This window comes from Lacerta agilis, chromosome 13, assembly GCF_009819535.1.
Source record: "Lacerta agilis isolate rLacAgi1 chromosome 13, rLacAgi1.pri, whole genome shotgun sequence".
NCBI classification, from domain to species: Eukaryota; Metazoa; Chordata; class Lepidosauria; order Squamata; family Lacertidae; genus Lacerta; species Lacerta agilis.
The window spans coordinates 34,362,533-34,380,722 of record NC_046324.1 but is presented as its reverse complement, the minus strand read 5'-3'; the positions used below and the strand labels follow the sequence as shown (position 1 = coordinate 34,380,722).

The 18,190-nt window shown below is 47.2% G+C and overlaps 1 protein-coding gene across 1 annotated transcript in view; it reads right to left on the bottom strand.

Annotated features, from left to right (window-relative positions):
• Positions 1-17,676, bottom strand: part of SBK1 (SH3 domain binding kinase 1) — a 63,858-nt gene extending 46,182 nt beyond the window's left edge. Inside the window, exon 1 of the mRNA XM_033167269.1 lies at positions 17,254-17,676. Within this exon, the coding sequence (XP_033023160.1) occupies positions 17,254-17,315 (62 nt within the window). The 5' untranslated portion in view covers positions 17,316-17,676. The remainder of the gene's footprint in view (positions 1-17,253) is intronic.
• Between the last annotated feature and the right edge of the window lie 514 nt (positions 17,677-18,190).

The window sequence follows — 18,190 nt, the reverse complement described above, 5'->3', positions numbered from 1 at the left end:
TGAGCATGGAAGCTGCATTACACCAGGAAAGACTCTTGGTCCACCTGGCTCAATAATGCCTATGCCAATTGGCAGCAGTTCTCTGGCAGAGGTCCTTGCATCCATCATCTATGTGTGTGTGTGATTTCAGCCACGACTTGATAAGGAGGCAAACGGAGACAAGAGGATTTGGGGATAGCTTTGAGAGTAGCAGCCTGGCCGAGGTCCCATCAGTGTGTCCCAAAATGGAAACAGTTCAATGTGCCAATGTGTGGTGTCTCTCCCCCCCCCCCCCCGCCCACCAACCTGACTTCTGCAGGAAGGGAGGTATTAGCACTCCCTAACTATTTCTGGACTCCGAAGTGATACTTGCCGTCCCCGGCTTCCTCCCGCACCCTGCTTGCTAATGTGTTTCAGAGCTAATAAGCAAAACGGGAGCCAAGGGAACAGCTGCCACTGCTGCCATGTGCCTTGCGAGGGTGGCAGGAGAAGAGCACATTCCCCGCTGGGGTCAGATCGCAGGCCAGCACCCCCTCCTTTGCCCTGCCCGCTGTGTTCGCTCTGGCTAGTCCTTCTAGACCAGCTGGCATTTTCTAAGTGGGATGGCCAGCCGAACATCAGAAACCGCCTTATACTGAGTCAGATGATTGGTCTGCTAGTTCAGTATTGCCTGCACTAATGGCAGTGGCAGTCAAGGCAGGGAGCAGGGAATATCATAAGAACGTAAGAAAAGCCTACTGGATCAAGCCAATGGCCCATCTGGTCCAGCATCCTGTTCTCACAGTGGCAAACCAGATGCCTGTGGGAAATTCTCAGTGGCACAGCATGGGAGGCCCACAAGGGGTGGTTGCCCTGGGCAGAAGATTGTTAGGGATGCAAAATTTCAACACCCGGTGCTGTTGAAAACGGCTTCCCCATGTGAAGCAGGAAGCAGCTTCTCCAGACAATGGAACAGCTCTTCTTTTCTTATCTCTGTGACTGTGATCTCCTGGGTGATGCAGATGCCATTAGGCAGTAGAATGTACATGTGTACTCTGTCTGTTTCCCTCTCTCTCACGACCCTCCCCATGGCCCCGGACACTGGCAACCCATGCTACGCCACTGGAAACTCTCAAGGAAGAGTCGACCACAAGAGTCCTCTCCCCTCCTGTGGTTTCCAGCAACTGGTTTTAAGAAGTATTACTGTCTCCGACCGTGGAGGCAGAGCATAGCCATCATGGCTAGTAGCCGCTGATAGCCTTATCCTCCATGAATTAGTCCAATCCTCTTTTAGAAACCATCCAAATTGGTGGCCATCAATGTCTGTTTGGTTGCAAAGCTTAACAGTTTAACTCTGCATGAAGTTATTTATTTTGACCGTACTGAATCTTTCAACATGCAGCTTCATTGGGTGGCCACAAGTTCTAGTTTGTAAGAAAACCTTTTCTCTTTCAACTTTTCTATGCTGTGCATAATCTTATAAATGGCTGTCATACCCACTCTTATTTAGTTTTTCTCTAAAGTAGAAAGCCCCAAATGCTGCAACTTTTCCTCATAGGGGAGGCTCTTTGAGGTTGATGAACATGGAAGGGTTAAAATGATAGAGTTGTTTCTGTTCCACAAATGAGACCAGGTACAGTCATACCTCTGGTTATGTCCGCTGTGGGTTGCGTTTTTGAGAGTTGTGAACGCAGCAAACCTGGAAGTGTTTACTTCTGGGTTTCGCCGTGTGCGCACGTGCAGAAGCGTTCTGCGCAGTTCGTGCATGCGCAGAAGCACGATACCGCACATGCGCGATATCACCACTCGGGATGCGGACTTTTCGGGGTGTGAACGGCATCCTGGAATGGATCGTGTCCACAACCCGAGGTACCACTGTAATTAATTTGGAGCTTGTTAAGGAGGGGCATGACAGCTGCTTATTTATCTTGAGCGTTTGGGGTGGGGGGTGGGTTGAAAGGAAGGAAGGAAGAAATGAAAAGCAGGCACAACTGGACAGGATAGAGTTGCCGCATCCGTCCCATCCCTCAGATTTCCACTTGGAATACTTAATAGAAGGAATTTTGTCTGGTGGGTTGGCATGCTAGGAGGAGTTCTAAAAGGTCAGTTGGCTACCAAGTCTGAGTTTTCTTGCTGCATTTGTGTTGTCCTGCGAGTATAGGGTTTCTCCACCACCGCTCCTTGTAAGAGCGAACTCAGTAGGTGAGTGCCAACGGAAGTGAAGTCAAAGCAGGGGCACGAAAAAACAAGAGAGAGGTCTCAGCAGGCTCAAAGGAACAAAGAAGTTTGCAGAAGAACTAAAAACCCACTTCTTTTAAGAAGCCTAAGAGGGAATGGTACTTCCCTCAAAAAAAAAAAAAACAACAGCAACAAACCCCAAAGCAGTCAGATGACAACTGAGCATGCTCAGTAGCAATGGAATATTGAGTGTGAATTGGAAAAGAAAAATAGAAAAGGGGGGGGGATAGAGATAGACAGTTTCAGTGTCTTTCAATTTCTCCAAACTTAAATTCAGTTCTCCACATTTCCACATCAGTTTACAGAAAACCATCAAAATTCATGAAAATACTGCGAATTTCTCCTCATAAATGCATTTTTGTATGCTGTTTGGCCTGGCGTGCATGTTCTTGCAAAACAGTTTCCCCTAAAATAATGCATTTTTGAACGTTCTTTTCACTAATGCATGCATTTTTAAATGTATGCCTTAGTTTGGTACATGCATTTCTTGGTACACATTTTTTCACTACCTTGCATTTCCACAGCATGTGGAAACCTCATGGTAAAACCAACCACAATACTCTCCAAGCCACAGCAAACCCATCTGGGCTCCTTAACAAAGGGTTAGCCCTGCTCCTCCATTATGAATTGGGAGGGGGGGGAGAGAGACATAGATTCAGTTCACGTTTAAAGGAGAACAGGCCTAATTCACACTTTCCAAACTGATATGCAAACATACTCACTTCTCCAAACTTTGTAGTGCAGTTATCCAGCCAAAGTAAGTGTGTATAGAAATGCATAGACTGGGCGAAAGTGCCCATAAAATACAGATATTTGTGAAAATAACGCACACGTGCACATATTTGGGAGGAATAGCTTTGCAAAAAAAATGCACATATGAGGCAAAATTGTACATATGAATGTGTATACAGTGGTAGGTACCTTGGTTCTGAAACACCTTGGTACTCATTGAACTTGGAACTCAAACAATGCAACCCCGGAAGTAAGTGTTCCGGTTTGCAAACATTTTTCAGAAGCCGAACGTGCTCCGTTTTGAGAGTTATGCTTCCGATTTGAATGCAACACTTCCGTTTTGAGTGTTACGCTGAGGTCTGTCTGTTTTTGCTATTTATTTTGAGTTTTTGTTTTTGCGGCTTTTTTGTTTTGTTTTTGTGACTGTGTGGAACCCAGTTCAGCTACTGATTGATTGTGTGACTGCAGTACATTGTTTATTGCTTTCATTTTATGAATCAATGGTCTCGTTAGATAGTAAAATTCATGTTAAATTGCTGTTTTAGGGGTTGTTTTTAAAAGTCTGGAACGCATTAATCCATTTTGCATTACTTTCTATGGGAAAGCGCGCCTTGGTTTTAGAACACTTTGGTTTTGGAACAGACTTCCGGAACGGATTAAGTTTGAGAACCAAGGTACCATGGTATATCTGGAGAAAGGCACATTAAAACGTTGGTGAGTGGCCTGTTTCTAATGAAAAGAAGTTTGCAAACTGATGTGGAAATGTGAAGAGCTGAGTTTAAGACTGGGAAAATGAGAAAGTAAGATGGGCAGCATTTCACCCTTGCAAATTGCACCCATGTCCTTTCGATAAATTCAGTGGAGACCTGGGGTTGTGTAAGCTCCACTCACAGAAGACCCACTGAAATCAGCATGCCTAAGTTAGCCATGCCCATTAACCTGAAGGAGTTTACTCTGAGCATTGGAAACAGCCCCTGGCTCCTAAACATGAACCTGCCCCCCCCATTGTTGAGTCTGGCTCTTGCCCAGATCATTCCCCTTGACCTCCACCACCCCCTTGACATCCATCTGCAGCATTTATGTCAGTGAATAATGTATAGCTAAGAGATGCTTCAATTACCCTGTGGAGCCGCAGGATGGGACAGAGGAATAAGAAGGGAGACCGCAGAGCCAGGATGCTCGGGGACGGCTATCTATAGCCCATGCAGTTCAACTTCTTTATATGTGTTGGGAGCGCAGCAAGGAAGGCAATAAGTAACACAAATGGATAACTGCCCCTTTGCCCACTGCAGGTTGGACTCTGGCCCGCAGGGAGGAAGGAGAGGAGCCAGCATAGCCAAACTCTGCCAGTGCTTGTCCCCTGGTGAGAAGGACAAACTGCAAAGCTGCAGCCTTTGCAGAAGGGCCCCGACTCAGAGGGAGAGATCTGCATTGCACCTAGAAAGTCTCTGGTTCAATCCCCAGTAGGGAAGGGGGGGAATCCAATGCAATTCACATTTAAAGACGAACTGAGCACTTTTTGCACTTTCCCGAAGAATGCACAAACGAAAGCAAAATTCAGGCGTCTCTGGATTTTGCAAGGCAGCCAAGTCATGTGTGTACAGAAATGCATATACTAGGGTAAAGTGTGCATGGAAAGTGTATATATTGGTAGCAATGACCTACAAAATGCCTGATAATAGGAGGAAATTCTTTGCAGAACTGTCTATATTAGGCCAAGTAGCATACAGATGTGTGTCTATTAAGAGAAATTTGCACTAAGCTGCTGATGAATTTTCAGGCATATGTTTTATTTACTTATTGCAAACTGATCTGGAAATGTGGAGAACTGAAGACTGGGGAAACAGGTAACTGGGAGAAACTGGAACTGCAATATTCACCCATCCCTAATCCCTGGAATTTTCTTGGAGGGCTGGGAAACATCCCCTCTTGGAAACCTAGAGAGCTGCTGCCAGCCAGTGTGGTCAATACTGATCTAGATGGATCAATGGTCTGGCTTAGCATGAGACAGCTTCCTATATTCCTTTGACCAGTGCTGGGAAAATCTCGAGCTTGTCCCCCGGGGGAAGAGAAGGACCAGTCTTCTCACCCCTGCATCCCATCAGTGATAGATTACATATATATATAGATGCAGACTAGCCTGACAGAGGCAGCTATGACCTCCAAAGGTTCAGAGCTGTCAGTTATTGTTGTTGTTGTTGTTGTTGTTGTTGTTATTTCATTAAAGATATATACAATTTCACTGTAAAAACAACAACCCTAAAAGTGGTTTACAAAAGGAATAAAACAATGCAATGATCAACAGAGTTTGAAGCAGTCGTTTGAAACATTTTTAAAAGAATGAAATCCACAATAAACTAAAACCCAGATTTAACACATGCCAGGGTTCTACATGTATGGATAGGCTTGCCTTCAAAAAAAATATGTTTTCAGTGGAAAAGAGTGCAGGGAAGGAACCTGCCTGATGTCAATCAGCAGGGAGTTCCAAAGGGTGCAGCCATATTGAAAGATCAGTTTCTCACAAATGCAGAATGAGTGTTATGTAGTATCTGTAGCAGGGCCACTTCCACAGACTGAAGAGGTCAAGGAGGCATATGTGGGGTAATGCCTAGTGGCAGCTGCGGCTTCTATGTTTCTTTACCTCCCTTAAATCTCCACCATTGTATCTCTCTTTCCAACTGCAAAGTTTAAGCAAGGGTTTTTAAAAGAAACAACAAGGGGATAGCTCAGAGACACCTGCTGGCAGGTTTTCAAACAGCTGGTTGAATCAAGCACGTCTTCTCATCCACGGACCCACCTCAATCAGGCTCATTTAAAAAGCAAGACATCTCCATGATCTCAGGTCATAACTCAGGGTGAACAGCAGACATGAGAAATCAGAAAGCTAGCAGTTAGGGGGGCAGGCAGCAGTGCACCAAGATAATTTTAGACACTGAATTAATAGCCTTACAGCTAGGGAGGGAAGGATCTGTCGTATTCAGGTGTTTCTTGGCTTCTCATTTCCCCAATCTGCAATTCAGTTTATCACGATTCCACATCAATTTGAAATGTGTTAGGGGGGTTTTAAGTCCACATGAAAATGTATCAGCATTTTGGCACGAATTTCTCCCAGTATACACACTTTTGTATGAAACTTTTCCTAATACAAAGCACTATTCGAATCCCCGCAACGGGGTGAGCTCCCGTTGCTCGGTCCCAGCTCCTGCCCACCTAGCAGTTCAAAAGCACGTAAAAGTGCAAGTAGATGCAGTGGCGTAGCTAGCCTCAGTGCTGCTGGGGGCGGCGGCAGCGCAGAGGCACCCCCCTGTGGGAGGGGCACGACGCATGCGTCGTGACGTCATCATGACGTCACGATGCACGTGTATGCAGAAAGGGGGAATTTCCCCCTTTCCGAGGCTTTTTTCGGCGGGGGGTGGTGGCCAGCTAGGAGGGGGTGGCAAGCGTGACACCCCCTCCTCGCTGGTCGGCCCCCCCGCCAGAAAAAAAGCGGCGGGAAGGGCAAAAAGAAGCAGAGCAAGCGCTTGAATGCGCCTGTTGCTGGCAGCTCCTGGTACTAGGGTTGGGAAAAAATCATATCTGCAACCCAGGAGTGCTGCTGCCCGTCAGTGTGAACCTAGCCCAGAGGTGGCCAATCTGGTGCCCTCTAGGTTCTGGTAGACTACAACATCCCTGGGGCTGATGGAAGCTAGAGTCTAGCAACACCTGGAGGAGTGGCACATTGGTTACCCCCAATCTAGCCTATTCCCTGAGGTGCTAGTTTTCTATGTGCATGGAGTTTCCCTTCTTTAGATGGGTGACATGGATGAACATTCCATCACATAAGCTTTCACTTGCTGTCTGATGTGATGCTGCTTGACCACCTTGGAGCACCCCACAGATCCTGACAACTATGCCATAATAACGATAGTCATTCTGCAAGTAAATATATCTGCTTGTGACCAGGCGGTTCCTTGATTTCCCCTCCCCATAAAAGGATGGTGTTGGTGGGGAACCAACCTCATTAGGCCTTGAGACATAATGATGTTTTGATCAATAACTGGCGTATGCCAAGAAAGGGGCAATTAATAATTAATTTATATGGCACTTTCAATTTCAGAAGTACTTTGCAATCTTTAGCTTGCCCGTTCCTTTCAAATAATACAACGAGACAGGTGGCTGCTATTTCGAGGCAAGTTGCTCAGGCAGTGGCTCATTCCAGGACAAATACTCTTAGCTCTGGCCCTGAAATAATTCAGCAGGTTGGGATTGCTTCTTAGGGCGATATCAGATGCTTGCTCATTCTGATTTTGTATACAGCACATAAACTGCCTTCTCGACCATTGGACCATAGCTGTCAACTTTTCCATTTTCTTGCGAGGAATCCTATTCGGAATAAGGGAATTTCCCTTTAAAAAAAGGGAAAAGTTGACGGCTATGCATTTGACCCATTATTGGTCTCATCCGCTCAAACTGCCAGAGTCTGTCTTTGCATGCAGGGGAAGTCCCTAACTCACTAAGGGTTTAAGACCCATCGGCTACCTTCACCTGGTTTAGCCGGCCAGTCAAAGCCTTTCATGAGGTGCGGCTGAGAGCTTCTGGGAGCCACGGGTGAGAGCTGAGTGCAAGGTGGGGACCAAAGGTGGACAAACTGTGGGAAGTAATCCACTGGGAGCAGTCAAGTACAACATTCCTTGTAATGCTAGAGAAGACTTGCAGGGGAATGTTTGGTCCAGCCAGACGGAACTTCCTGTTCCTCCTGGCTGGAGCATCCTTCCTTTGCATGTGACTAAAGGTGGGCGTGGCCTTACCTGTCCAGGTAACAAAAGAATGAGTCACGCAGCACACCTCTCTCTTTTTCACTTCCTTCTACATTTGACCAGCTTTTAGCTAGGACTGCTCTGCTAGCTCTCAGCTAGCAAAAGCACTGGGATTGCCTGCCCCCCTATGGGGTAGATCCACACGTACAGGTACATATTTGTAACTAAGTCTGCCTTCAGAGATCCAACTGCGGACTGATGTAAGTAAACTTCTTTTATTGACTTTGAATAAGATTGTTGCATCTTTATTCCTTTAAGAGGGATTCAAGGGAACTTACCAGGAACGTACAATTCAATCTGAAACAAATGGAATTTTATAATAGTGAGAGGCTTACACAAGCCTGCAACCAGCTATCTGCCGTGCATGTAAAAGGGGGAATGTAAACTCTGCTAAGCAAAGGAACTTGCTGGCGCAAGTTAGGAAGGATATTAATAAACAATATATCCTCTCCTGCCACCCTGAACATCCCCATACAAACTACCCCAGAAGGAGCACAACGTGTCCCCCAACAGAGGTCCTAACACCTCATACACATCAATGTGACTTTTTGCCTTAATATGCAGCAACACCCTGGAATGATTTGGGTTTTTCCAGGAATTACATTTGCAAGATTCCAACCCGGAGAGAACCATCTCCAAATCTGGATGGTACTTGGGGTTTTTAACTGAAGACGGATTGCACTGTTATTGCGGGGGGAGGTCCAAATAATGCAAGGTAGGGGGGAGTGAGCCTCAAATGTGGGGCTCTCGATAAAGTGGCAGCCAGAGAAGCAGTTAATGGGCAATGAAAAGAGGTAGCCCTGCCATGGGATATGGTGGAGAGCTTCCTTGCCCCCCCCCTTTCCTGCGGCAATCTCCGGCTGCCTGGGAAGAGCAGACCCGACCAGCGACAGCCTGCTCAGACATATGCTTCTGATCACACTTTTCCATCATTGCCGGCTGGCGTGCTGGGTCAGGCACAAGTCCCAGGTCCCAGCAGGGAGGGCCTGTGATGAGAGAGGCAGGCACGATGGCTGGCTGGCTGAACTGCAGAGGAAAGGTAGACCCCACCTTCCAAATACAGGGGCACCCCCAGAATGCAGCACTTGCCCTAGGATCTGACTGGCGTGGGAGGGTCGGGGGGGGGTGTCAGGTCAGCAGGCAGTTCTCTGTTTCAAGGACTGTCCGGTCCAAGTCCAGCTTAAAATATAAGGTTTTTAGAGAGGATGAGAGGCCTTGAAGTTGCCTGCCCACACCTGGGCAACAGACCGAACATGCTGCTCACAGCTTACCTAATCACAGCAGGGATAAAAATTATAACAATTCTTTCTACATGTGCAAGGCATATGCAACCTTTATGAAAGTCTATGTCTTCCTTTTGCCCATTGTTGGTGAGGCATTTCCTCTTTTTGGGAAAAGGGGCAGACGGGGGCGTAGCAAAGGGGGGGTGGGGGGCCACCCCGGGTTCCATAATGGAGGGGGTGACAAATTTTGAATTTTTTTTTTTTTGAAAATGCCTGCTCCGAAGGTCTTATCTTACTATGTTGTTGTTGTTCAGTCGTTCAGTCGTGTCCGACTCTTCGTGACCCCATGGACCAGAGTACGCCAGGCACGCCTATCCTTCACTGCCTCTCACAGTTTGGCCAAACTCATGTTAGTAGCTTCAAGAACACTGTCCAACCATCTCATCCTCTGTCGTCCCCTTCTTCTTGTGCCCTCCATCTTTCCCAACATCAGGGTCTTTTCTAGGGATTCTTCTCTTCTCATGAGGTGGCCAAAGTACTGGAGCCTCAACTTCAGGATCTGTCCTTCTAGTGAGTACTCAGGGCTGATTTCTTTGAGAATGGATAGGTTTGATCTTCTTGCAGTCCACGGGACTCTCAAGAGTCTCCTCCAGCACCATAATTCTAAAGCATCAATTCTACGGCGATCAGCCTTCTTTATGGTCCAGCTCTCACTTCCGTACATTACTACTGGGAAAACCATAGCTTTAACTATACGGACTTTTGTCGGCAAGGTGATGTCTTTGCTTTTTAAGGTTACTTTACGCAATTAAAGTGGATTAAAGTGGATTAAAGTGCTGTAGCTTCTTGTCCCACATAGAGATTTCTCAGGAGGCAAATGAGGTGATCCGGCACTCCCATTTCTTTAAGAACTTGCCATAGTTTGCTGTGGTCGACACAGTCAAATGCTTTTGCATAATCAATGAAGCAGAAGTAGGTGTTTTTCTGGAACTCTCTGGCTTTCTCCATAATCCAGCGCATGTTTGCAATTTGGTCTCTGGTTCCTCTGCCCCTTCGAAATCCAGCTTGCACTTCTGGGAGTTCTCGGTCCACATACTGCTTAAGCCTGCCTTGTAGAATTTTAAGCATAACCTTGCTAGCGTGTGAAATGAGTGCAATTGTGCGGTAGTTGGAGCATTCTTTGGCACTGCCCTTCTTTGGGATTGGGATGTAGACTGATCTTCTCCAATCCTCTGGCCACTGCTGAGTTTTCCAAACTTGCTGGCATATTGAGTGCAGCACCTTAACAGCATCCTCTTTTAAAATTTTAAATAGTTCAGCTGGAATATCATCACTTCCACTGGCCTTGTTGTTAGCAAGGCTTTCTAAGGCCCATTTAACTTCACTCTCCAGGATGTCTGGCTCAAGGTCAGCAACCACATTTCCTGGGGTGTATGAGACCTCCATATCTTTCTGGTATAATTCCTCTGTGTATTCTTGCCACCTCTTCTTGATGTCTTCTGCATCTGTTAGGTCCTTTCCACTTTTGTCCTTAATTGTGGTAATCTTTGTACGAAATGTTCCTTTCATATCTCCAATTTTCTTGAATAAATCTCTGGTTTTCCCCATTCTGTTATTTTCCTCTATTTCTTTGCATTGCTCGTTTAGAAAGGCCCTCTTGTCTCTCCTTGCTATTCTTTGGAAATCTGCATTCAATTTCCTGTATCTTTCACGATCTCCTTCGCATTTTGCTTGTCTTCTCTCCTCCGCTATTTGTAAGGCCTCATTGGTCAGCCACTTTGCTTTCTTGCATTTCTTTTTCATTGGGATGGTTTTCGTTGCTGTCTCCTGTATAATGTTACGAGCCTCCATCCACAGTTCTTCAGGTACTCTATCCACCAAATCTAAATCCTTGAACCTGTTCTTCACTTCAACTGTGTATTCATAAGGAATTTGATTTAGATTGAATCTTACTGGCCCAGTGGTTTTTCCTACTTTCTTCAGTTTAAGCTGGAATTTTGCTATAAGAAGCTGATGATCTGAGCCACAGTCAGCTCCAGGTCTTGTTTTTGCTGAGTGTATAGAGCTTCTCCATCTTTGGCTGCAGAGAATATAATCAATCTGATTTCGATGTTGCCCATCTGGTGATGTCCATGTGTAGAGTCGTCTCTTGTGTTGTTGGAAAAGAGTGTTTGTGATGACCAGCTTGTTCTCTTGACAGAACTCTATTAGCCTTTGCCCTGCTTCATTTTGATCTCCAAGGCCAAACTTGCCAGTTGTTCCTTTTATCTCTTGACTTCCTACTTTAGCATTCCAATCCCCTATAATGAGAAGAACATCCTTCTTTGGTGTCATTTCTATAAGGTGTTGTAAGTCTTCATAGAATTGATCAATTTCGGTTTCTTCAGCACTGGTAGTTGGTGCATAAACTTGGATTACTGTGATGTTAAAAGGACTGCCTTGGATTCGTATCGAGATCATTCTATCATTTTTGAAGTTGCATCCCAGTACAGCTTTCGCCACTCTTTTGTTGACTATGAGGGCCACTCCATTTCTTTTACGGGATTCCTGCCCACAGTAGTAGATATGATAGTCATCCGAACTGAATTCGCCCATTCCTGTCCATTTTAGTTCACTGATGCCTAGGATGTCAATCTTACTATACTAGGGATTATATAGCTATATATGAAATTTCATGCATATTGGTTAATATCTTGACCCTCCTCCACCAAAATAGCTGTTCACTTGGCTGTTTTCCTATGTCATAAAGGCTAAAATTTCAGTTCAGAGAACACCTTACTGTTCCCAACCCTAACCCTGTGGAAAGCCATCTAATTAGACTTTAATTTGATTTTGAGATGCTTTTAGGAGGTAATTTAATTATTGTTTGATTTTATACCAATGTTATGTATCTGATGTTAGCCACCCTGAGCCCAACTTTGGCCGGGGAGGGTGGGATATAAATAAAAGTTTATTATTATTATTACTTGTTATTATTCCTTTGTAAGAAAATGAAATAATGTAAAACCATTTTTTGCGGGGGGGGGGGGAATCAATGGGGGGGTGACAATAAATTTTCCGCACCAGGAACCACCTGACCTTCCCATGCCTGGGGGGTGGGGGGGGGTGTGTGACAAAAATTGTTTTGCCCCCAGGTACCAATTTACCTTGCTACACCCCTGGGGGCAGACTCTGCAGCATTTTAATGAGAATTTTCCCTAATATACACATCCATGTGTGCTATTTTGCCCAATATACATATTTCTGCAAAGTGATTTCCTTCAATGTGTCTCTGTGTCATTTTCCCTAGGATATGCATATCTTCACCTTGTATGCTAATTTTCCTATATATTCCTTGGCTCGCATGGCTGGTGAACTGCATTGCAAAATTCGGGGTAGGGCACGTTTTGAAGGAAGCCCATGTTTCAGTTTGCGTAATGTTTTGGAAAGTGGGAATGTCGAATCACGACTGGACGCTTCGATTGGATGTGTAAATTTAGATTTGTGATTTAACTGTAAAATGTGAAAATAAAAATAAAATATTTAAAAATAAGTGTGAGCTGGGTCTGATTTCTCCCCTGCCCCTAGTCTGTGGGCCACATTCCCTTCTGGGCATCTTCCGGCAGGGGAGTTATGCTAGAACTGCACAGGAATAGGGGGGGGGGGGAGTAGAACAGCAATCAATGTACCATAAGTGTTTCCTTTGTACAGAAAGCTAGTATCTAAATGTACGCACAAACTACCCCCCATGCATCTTTTTCTGCAAGTAAAGTTCTAATTAAATTGTGGGCCTCAACAATGTTTTATTTCTAAAAGGAGTCCCGGTTTTTGCACCCAGTTGCTTCAAGCTGCGCAATATTATTATCTGTAATAGATTTCTCTATCTTTCATCCAGGCAAGCAAGAAGCATTATCAGAGTTCAATGGCACATTCCAGACAGGCAAAGCAGCACCAGTGAGGGGTGTAACTGCAGAGAGTCTGGAGGCTCAATAGAAAGGTCTGGAGGGCTGTATTTGGCCCTCAGCCAGAAGTTCCCATCCCTGTGTTACATTAGACCAGTGGTAGGCAACCTAAGGCCCGTGGGCCGGATCCAGCCCAGTCGCCTTCTCAATCTGGCCCGCTGACAATCTGGGAATCACCATGTTTTTACATGAGTAGAATGGTGCTTTTATTTAAAATGCATCTCTGGGTTATTTGTGGGGCATATTCTCTCCCCCCCCCAAAAAAAATATAATCTGGCCCACCACATGGTCTGAGGGATGGTGGACCGGTCCACGGCTGAAAAAGGTTGCTGACCCCTGCATTAGACCAATTAAAAGACACACAGACAACCAATTCCTGAGATAGCTTAGTCAGTAGAGCATGAGACTCTTAACCTCAGGGTTGTAGGTTCGAGCCCCACGTTGGGCAAAAGATTCCTGCGTTGCAGGGGGTTGGACTAGATGACCCTCATAGTCCCTTCCAACTCTACAATGCTATTGTTCTGAATTGTTTGCAGGGAGGCTAGACAACGCTGCGTCAAAGCGAGCGTCACCCCACCACACTTTCCATTGCATTCCCTGTCTTTTGGGGAAGTGGGTTTGTTGTGCAAGAGTGCCAGACAAACTGTAAATTCCACAACCTGAGTTTGCCGGTGTGTGATGGACTCCCACCCTTAAAACAGCGGCCTTCTAGAACCACCCACAGTGCCAGTCTCCTCCAGCTCTTTTCACTTTGTGGATTCAGTCAGCCGGAGCCTCTGCCGTAGCACACAGAGTGGGACACACACAAACATTAATCGCTGGAATGGATCAGGGGAGCTTTGCCTAGTTGCTGGCCATGAACTGCTGCCCTGGGATTAGGAATTAGTTCGATACATGCCAGGATCCAGGTCCTACAGTGAGAAAAGAGGCCTTTAGCCTATCAACGGGGGTCCCGTCAGGTCAGAGGCTACGGTCTGGTTGTTTCAGTTCAAGATCCCTGGCAGGGCCTTCTCGCATTGCCTCTAGAATAATTTTGCATGGGAGCTGTGTGGAGGCTGCCAGATGACGGTTCCTTGCTAGCAGCTCCACCCCTCCCAGTGTCTGCCAGCAGAACTCAGGCTAGGTTGCCAACTGACAAGAAACTGGTCTGCTCCTGTGCCTTTAATAGCAGCTTCATGGGCAGAAATACGTAAAGGAAGCTTTTCCACAGCCTGGAGCAGAGCGTTATCAACTACTAATGCCTATCAGCTGCTATTATTAAAGGAAGAGGAAGAGTAGAACCCAGAAGGTATGCAGGGAGAAGAACTCTAGCTGCCCATTGGCAACCCAAAGATTTTACCCTTTTATCTCTGCTGCTGAGTTGGTCCTTCTCAGTCTTGTGATCTCCCCCTTCTTTGTGGTTCCATTACTTATGGGGGGAATAAGGTAAAGGTAAAGGTAAAGGGACCCCTGACCATTAGGTCCAGTCGTGGACGACTCTGGGGTTGCAGCACTCATCTCGCTTTACTGGCCGAGGGAGCCAGCGTTTGTCCGCAGACAGCTTCCGGGTCATATGGCCAGCATGACTAAGCCACTTCTGGCAAACCAGAGCAGCGCACGGAAATGCCATTTACCTTCCCACCGGAGCGGTACCTATTTATCTACTTGCACTTTGACGTGCTTTCGAACTGCTAGGTTGGCAGGAGCAGGGACCGAGCAACGGGAGCTCACTCTGTCACGGGGATTCGAACTGCCGACCTTCTGATCGGCAAACCCTAGGCTCTGTGGTTTAACCCACAGCGCCACCTGCGTCCCCATGGGGGGGGAATAGAGGGCCCTTAAGCCATACCCACCCCACAACGCTATCACTCCCCCTCCCCTGCAATTTTAAGAAAATCGTGTCTCTCCGATGTAGCCTTCCAAAAATAGTTGCTAGAGAGTCTGGCACAAAAAGGTAATTCCCAGCACTCATCCTTAGATTTGAAGGTAAAATAGGCATCTTAGACGCCTGAAACAAGAACTGCCAAAAAAACAAAAACAAAACAGCTGGGAAGGGCTTGTGGGGAAGGGATGAGACCCTGGCTCTGTTTGCATGCAGAAAGTCCTAACATCAATTCATGGTATCTCCAGGCAGGGCTGGGAGAGACCTCTGTCTGGAGGCCTGGAGAGTCAGTGTAGATAGAGAGTGCAGAGTTGGATGGAGCAAGGACCCCAATATGGGACTGTTGCTCCAACTCAGTACAAGGCAGCTTTCTGCAGGAAGGAGCTGTAGCTCAGTGGGAAAGAATCTGCATCACATGCAGAAGGTCGCAGGTTCGGTCCCCTGTGGCATCTCCAGATGGACTGGGAGCTGAAACCCTGGAAATCTGCTGCCAGTCATTGTAGACAACACTGAGCTAAAGGGACCAATGGTCTGACTCAGACTAAGCCCAGCTTCCTACGTTTCAGATTCCGCCATGTTTCTAAAGCAAGGGTGTTTTACAAATTGACACCTCTCTGAAATGAATTTCAAGGCTGGTTTGCACAACTATTTTTAGAAGGAGAGGCGTCTGCGACACAGATATTGTTTGCCTGTTTTCCTTCTGCTGGGGGCACAGGTAGGGGTTGCCATCATTTCTTTCCTCTTCGAGTGGCCTTGCTCCTGTGTTTCTTCAGTACGGCTGACACCCAGAAATGACGCAAGAGATGCTCCCAGGGGCCCCAACCACCCTGTGTTTTGCCTCCATGTCGGGAAAAAGCCTCTCCTTATTCAACACACAGGAGCAGAGAGCAAGTAAAGAGTAAAAGTAAAGACGGCACTCCTACTCATGTGTCAATACAAACTGAGCATTGTTTAACCGCGTCCATTAAAGGTGAGTTGTGCCATGATGAATGGGCATCTGGATGAGAAGTGAGTTTCCTGGGGTAGAAAAATGCCACAAAGTCCACAATGGATATTTTTTTCGTGCTTTACAGCTCAGCTGAGTTCAAGAGCCACATGGGCTTGTATGATCCCACGCTTTTCCTACTCAGAGTAGACCTCTTGGTATCAATTGGCAAGCCTAACTTGAGTTTTTTTCCCATTTCCGTGGGTCTACTCTGAATTGGATACGACCTGATACTACCTTTGGCACTGAGTGAGCGTACTTGAAGACAAAATGGGGAGGAAGAGAAGCAGGGATGTCACTATCTTGAACTCCTTGGGGGGAAGGTGGGATTATAACTGCAGTATATAAGGAAACAACCAGTGCTATTTTACTAGAAAAAGAGGTGCTGGAACTCACCATGAATGCCTCCCTTGTTCTTTTATAACAGCAGTGGTGCTCACCTGAGAGGAACTGAGTTCTGGTGCGTTGCGGCTGAAGCAAAGCCCTGGAAATAACCTTTGAGGGTTAATTTGCTGGGTTCGCAACCCGTCAACCTTGGGAGAGATCTATAAGCACAGCATGCAAAGTAGAGAGCCCACACAGTGCCTCTCTGGGAAGGGCTGTGGTGCAGTAGGTAGAGCACTGGCCTTGCACGCAGAAGGTGCTGGGTTCAATCCCCGGTATTGGCAGTTTGAGGGCCAGGCAGGTGGTGCTGGGAAAGAACTCTACCCAAGACCCTGGAGGGCCCCCGCTGGCCAAAAGCAGGCAATTATGAGCATTGTGGACCCATAGGGCTGTTAGTCCTGCTCAGAGCAGCCCCATTGAAATTAACGGACAGGACATTGCCTGGATCTATTGATTTCCATGGTCGTGCCTCGAGTAAAAGTTGGCTTGAGGTGACCCATAGGCTAACCTACTACAAAACAACTTCCTCTGTGTAATCTTCCTAGTGTGGACTAGGATCTGAGAGATTCCTGCATTGCAGGGCTAGATGAACCCTGGGTCCCTTCCAACTCTACGATTCTATGATTCTAGGATCCCCACCTGGCCATGAAGTTCACTGAGTGACCTTGGGCCAGTCACTGCCTCTCAGCCTAGCCTACCTCACAGGGTTGTTGCCGGGATTAATTGAGGAAGGGGAGAACCACGTACTCCACCTTGAACCTCTTGGAGAAAAAGGTGTGATATAAATGCAATAGATACTTAACTAATGAAATGCTATGCATGCTGACGTTTTAGCTCAGGCCAGAAACAAGTCTCGTTTCAGCGTCAGAACTCAGTCCTAAGAAAGCAGAGTGGCAACAGTGTGCCAAGGCATATACAAAGGGCCTCTTCTTGACCGGTGGGATCATCAGAACTATCCCGCAAACATCAGGGTCCCATGTCAGAACGCATGCTTTCCAGTTAGGGTTGAGCCCCTGGGACCTATATAAATACGCAGCCTTGACTACTACGGGACACAGGACATCCCTAAACCACTTCGCCTTCCGCGCACATGCTGACACCTGCCCATCGTGCAGGAAAGTCTCCTCTGACCCACCTGTTCACTTGCAAGGGCTGCAGCTCCTCCTTCTGAAAGCAGGCGAAGCAGAAGGAATCCATCTCCCCGAGGATGCAAGGAAGGGGGCGAACCGGCTCCAGTCCAGCACTAGCATCTCTCTTTGCATGGGGTGGGGCTGCCCTCTGCTGTCCCGGCCCCGTTGCTGAGAGGAAGCATCTCAGCCCTTGGTCTCTCTCATGACCTGCCTCTCCTTCCAGCGTGCAAAGCTGTCACGGCTCCCCTTGCAGAGACCCTGCCAGGCTGGGAGCTGGACCAGGAGCCTCCAGGGCCAAAGAGGTGGGTGGTGGTGTTTTGCGGCCTAAGCAAGGGGTCTCATCAATCTCAGGCCTTAACAGGCTCCCTGACAGGCAGTGAGACCAAAGCAGGTTTTCACACCTTCTTTCCCAAAGGGTTTACCATCTCCTGCCATGCTTGGTTCTCCCCGTCTCACCATGGGGAGTCCACAGCCCTGCCTTTCAGCCCACCTTGTAGCTTCTATAAGACCCCAAGTCTGCTCAACAGGAGTGTAGGCCTCAGTATATTCCCCTCCACTCAGGACCCTCTTTGTCAAACCTTGCCGGCACCCCTCTCTTTGGCTGTGGACCACCAGACCTCAGAGCCGGCCCACCCTGGCATGGGCGCAGGAGGCAGAGAAGTTCTCAGGTTTCGAGTGAGGAGCTTTGCAAGACAGGAGGTGTTCCCTTCAGGCCAGGACCATCACCAGCCGTCCTCTCCCAGGAGCAGGTGCAAGGTAGTCTTGATTGCACATCCCAGTTGTTGGTGGCGGCGATGCTCCTCTGAAAGTGCCGTCGCTCTTCTGGAAAGGACAGGAGGTCAGTCCTGGGCTGGCCAGATTGCCGTGACGGACCGTGCAACCTGGCATTCAAAGCATCCCAGAGCAACGAGAGAAGCTCTCTCTTCCAGGGACCATCTGCGT